Here is a 5,195-nt window from a genome sequence, read left to right as displayed (position 1 = left end):
TGGACTGGAAATGCAACACTGAGGCTGTTAACAAGAAGGGACAGAGTAGAGCTGAACAGATGGTTAAAGAAAGCTGTTTTGTGTGGGAACTGCTGTGAAGCCCCTAGAACTGGATGCAGAAAGAAGAACATTGCGCAAGTGACAAAATGTAAGAAGCAAGCCACGCATTGTCAGACACCGCTGATGTGATTGTTCATTTTTCAACAAAGAAAATGTAAAAATTCGAATATGACCTGCGGTGAAGTAGTAGAAATTAATACTGCATTACCCACATAGATTAATATTTACATAGGGATTCTGTCAGGCTGACAATACTTAGAGGGCTTTTATGAATTACATAACCTACATTCTATTTTGCACAGGTTTCACCCTTTAAGGCTATCGCTGGTGGATTAAAGGTGAGGCAGAATGTAGTCTATACCTCAGTGTGGACCAGAAGGACAAACACACCTACTTACAATGACCCAAAAATCCCTCCATGCCCAGCTGCTGCTTCATGCGCAGTGGCGCATCACACGAAGGTTACGAAGTGTTGCAGTGAGAGGGGGATGAACGCCTGTCCAATGCTGAAAGACAGGACAGAGAGCAGGAAGTGGAACTGTTTTACACTTTGTGGTCCTGCTCCTACTGGATGAAGCTTTAACACTTCAGAGTTTGTGAGCACATGTCAAAGTCTTTAATGATTTCGCCTGATTCCAGTTCAGAATTATTGCAAAACTTCCCTTGTTGGATGACGGTCCGCTTTTGAACAGATGGCAGCAGTGATACATAAAACATGCAAACTGCACCAAATGCTGCAAAGGTGCAAGACATTTATCACTGCTTGCAGCTTTAATCACATTTATGTTGGAAGGGTTTGATAAAATGTTGCATCTGTTTCCTATTTTCTCGACAACAAGTAAAGAAATGGGGGCTGGCTTTGTCTTTTGAGACATTTGTGTCTGTGTTGTACATGAACAATATAACGCCTGGTTAAAATGTTCGTAATGTTATGAACAAAGTAAAAAATAAATAATGATAATAAAAAATAGGACCCAATATTTCTCACAAAATGTAGTTTGAGTTGAGGTGGAAGAAAAGTTCTTTCAAAACCGGGCTCTACCGGAACTTGACAGTGACATCCGGCGGAAGTGAGGTGGAAAACGCTGGTAGCGTTAGCTTGCAGAAGGTTTTGGGATTGTAAAATACGGTATTTTAGTTACATTGCAGATAAATAACTCGGTTTGGGAGGCAAACATGTCTTCAGTCCGATCTTGGAGAGATTTCATCCGGCAGCGGCTGACTGCTGCCGGTGACGAGACGTTCACTGCCTTCGAAAATAAGATCGTCCAGTGTGAGGGGCAGATCGACCGCCAGCGCAGAATCCTGGATGCGGTCCTGAAACCCGAAGTCAAGGTACACAGAATAGGTACGTAAATCTGAAATGCTCGAACAGAGCTTACCGATGTACCTCACTCATGCAGGATCCTAACTGGTGCTCTACTTTGCATTTGTTATCAGAGGAACCGAAATTACAGCGCAGCTCCAGATATTTTCCAGGAAAAAAAAACAGAATGAATGCACCGCGTTTAAAAACCAGAATTAATTTAATTCAATGCGTATAATAAAGAGTTAAAGCTGATTTAATTAGGGTTTGCAAATGGAGGCCATGCTGTAAGGACGCATGGTAACCGTCGGACTCTTCTTTTTTTATGCACTGTCTGTTGGATTAATGTACAATCATCTTAATCTTAAAACAGACTCGAGTGCAAACATGTCCCCTCTCTCTAAATCAGGGCAATAATTTATCAAACCCACTGCTTTTAAATCCATAAAACGAAAGCATAGTCAAATGTTTGATACATTATGGGTTTAGTTGAACACCTGTACCAACAATAATCTGTTTCTGCAGGATATCAAATATTTAATGCATTCATCAGATTTCTATACCCGCTTAATACCTGCTCTGATCAGGACTTTTTGGGGGCTGATCACCAGTTATTGTAAACAGGATTAGCCTATGACATGGTGTATTTGAAGCCCTTCATCTGTGATTATTTGCTGCTTTTAGCAACATTCTGTGTGAAATATTAGATTTGGAACATGTTTTTACAGCTGCTGTTTGATCAAAGTGTGCATCATTTTGGAGCATATTTGGAACAGCACAGGGCTTAAATAAAGAATGTAGGTTTTTCTTATGGTGTAAGTTGTATAAAACTTCAGAATAAATGTTCTATGCAAACAACCTACTAAGTTAACAAGAAAACTGACTGTGGCAAAACAAAGTTAAGCATTTCCGTTTTTCCACTACTCGTTTTTTTTCCCCATTTTGTTTTGTTTAAATTTGTTATTCGCCAACCGCCCTGAAGCATTTGTTGTTGAAAAAAAATAAGCATCCTTCCTTCCTTCCTTCCTTCCTTCCTTAATAGTCCCAGTGATACTGTCGTTCGTTCATGCAAGGAAAATAAGAGCTGTTTGTTCATCATCAACATGAACACTTAAATGTAGCTACAGCTTGAGAACAGTTTCAGTACTGCTGTGTGCAAACCCTTGAACACCCCCCCCACCCCCCCCCACCCCCCCCCCATATTATATGATAATATAGTTCACAGTTAGCTGAGATAATGCATCAAGATCTGCAACCCAGGCCAGACTTTGCAAATGTGTTTTTTTGTTTCCTTTTTGATTCCTTTTTTCTGTTGGGGGACTGGATAGTTTAGTGGTATGATTGCCACCTTTCCTGTGGGGAAACCTGGGTTCAAATCACCTGCATCAAAGGTACTACCTCCAGTAGGGGTCCTTAGGCAAGAACCCCATACCCTATCTGCCTGTAAGCTGCTTTGGATAAAAGCGTCTGCTAAATGCATAAACATAACGTTCTTTTATAAGGTCCTTTTTCTTCCTCCTATCAGATTTGACTATTTTGACCACACGCGCATTAAAAAAAGTTAACCAGGTAACAGTATGACAGAGGACATTCTTTACAAAATGGTGACATAAACTCTTGGACTGTACATGTATATTTGAAAATATTCCCAGTATCTATGAGTCAAAAGTACCACAAAGTTCAACAGGAAATTATATAAAGGGAGTGAATGTTGTAGACATTTGTATTCTTACATACCCCCCCCCACTTCAGCATATCCTTGCTTTCAGGGCTTGTGCAACCATATATGTACCATATATGAGTTTGGACACAGAGATATTCTAAATGAATCAACAAGAACACATTGCACATGTGCAACACATTGATGGGGGCTGCCACTGACTGAACAGAACAGCTTATGTGCCTGCCTGTGTGGGGAGAAATACCCTGTTTTTTTGGGGGGGTGGGGGGTTGGTACTGTGCTTCCCAACAGTCCCCAAAAGTAAAGTTGCTAGTTGAGGTGATCCAAACGGTGATGTTCACTGTCGTCCTGGAGATGAATGTCAAGCTCACAAGATGGTACAAAAATCTACAGAAATAAAAAAGAAGTGTTTACCCCCGATATACAAATATCCTGAGGGTGGCATAATGGGTCCAACTCTAAAAATGTGAATGTATTTACTCACATATGGGTTTTCCTCACATTAATCTCTTCTGGTGTTCTTTTGTCTTTCCAGAACTCCCACAACAACACGACATTAAAGAGGAGGAGGCTCTCCCTGATCAGCCGGAGCAGCATTCCAGTCCTGATGAGGAGGAGCTACCAAAGGTTGAAGAGGAAGAGGAACTGCGCACCAATCAGGAGGGAGAGCAGCGCTTACTGAGGAAGGAGATGGATAGCTTTACGGAGACCCCTTCTTCCAAGGAAAGTTTCACAGTTAAAGAGTCGGTAAAACATGACTCTTGTAGAAAAGCCTCTAAGAAGAAATCCCAAATGCAGAGACATCACAGAACCCACACGAGTATTACGCGATATTTTTGCAAATCTTGTGGTAAAGGTTTCTCAAGGAAGTCAGGTTTTTTGACCCACATGAGGGCTCACACAGCTGAGAAGCCATATTCTTGTAAAATATGTGGGAAAAGTTTCAGCCATCACGCTACTATCATGCTCCATATGAAAACTCACACAGATGAGAGGCCGTGTCCTTGTGAAGTCTGTGGAAAAACATTTAGGAGAAGTGACAAACTGTTGCTCCACATGAGAACCCACACAGGCGAGAAGCCGTACCTTTGTAACATATGCGGAAAAAGAGTTACTGACCCTTCAGCTTTTAAAAGACATTTGGCCATCCACACAGATGACAGACCGCATTCCTGTGAAATATGCGGTAAAAGTTTCAAACATAGTAACACTTTGCTGTGCCACATGAGATCTCACACAGGGGAGCGGCCTTACCTCTGTACCTTATGTGGGAATAAGTTTGTGAATGCGTCAAAGTTGCAGCGGCACATGAAAACTCACACGGATGAGAAGCCTCATGTCTGTGACATGTGTGGGAAAAGATTCATCCGCCCAGCGAGGTTGAGAAGTCACATGAGAATCCATACAGGGGAGAAGCCGTTCTCTTGCGAAACATGCGGCAGAGATTTCAGTTGTAGCTCCTCTTTGAGAAGTCACGTGAAGACTCACACGGGGGAGGCGTCTGTGGGGCAGAAATGATCTGGAAAGCCAACAAATCAACATTTTAGGTGCCTTTAAACTGCTTCAGCAACAGTTCTGTTGGCTTATCACACCACTGTGTGACACTGATCTGTGTCAGACTGCCGAATCGTCTTTAGATGTGCGGTGACTCTAATGAAAGTGCATTACATGTTAAATAAAATGGCTCTACTATTATTAGGGCAATGTATTTCAGAAAAGATCATGTTCAAAGACAGAGCTAGTTAACCTTTCCAAGCTACAGGAATTATGTTGCCACATTTGTTTGTTCTGTTGCAGAAGCTACAGCGTTGATGCATGAGAGGGCATACTGTGGGATTTCTTTCTTCTTGGGACGTGCACCTGAACTTGTTTGGAAGACAGCATGTATGAGATGTCGGCGATGTATTGTTTAATTTAATCTTATCTATGATTTTTATGATCTGCGATTGGATTTTTGTACATATATTTTCTTTAGCTTAGTTTTGACTATCGAAGCTGAGAAGCTTCGTAACCAACTGGAGTCTTTTCTTAAAGATTTGTTTCTTTTTATTGTACAATTTCATCAACTTTTTGATCCAATTTGTAGAAGAGGCAATTACAGAGTATATGAGCTGTTTTGTACTCAGTGATATTTACATGAAATAAACT

The 5,195-nt window shown here is 41.3% G+C and overlaps 1 protein-coding gene across 1 annotated transcript; it reads left to right on the top strand.

Annotated features, from left to right (window-relative positions):
* The first annotated feature begins 1,122 nt into the window (after positions 1-1,122).
* On the top strand, positions 1,123-5,195 carry LOC140282693 (uncharacterized). The gene is made up of 2 exons (XM_072377224.1): positions 1,123-1,408; positions 3,583-5,195. Exons 1-2 carry the CDS (start codon positions 1,237-1,239, stop codon positions 4,563-4,565), a joined length of 1,155 nt encoding a protein of 384 aa, XP_072233325.1. The 5' UTR covers positions 1,123-1,236; the 3' UTR covers positions 4,566-5,195.

This window comes from Leuresthes tenuis, unplaced genomic scaffold (assembly GCF_036924035.1).
Source record: "Leuresthes tenuis unplaced genomic scaffold, fLeuTen1.0.hap1 SCAF_23, whole genome shotgun sequence".
Lineage (NCBI taxonomy): Eukaryota > Metazoa > Chordata > Actinopteri > Atheriniformes > Atherinopsidae > Leuresthes > Leuresthes tenuis.
The sequence above is the reverse complement of the archived record's forward strand: the minus strand, read 5'-3'. Positions and strand labels throughout refer to the sequence as shown.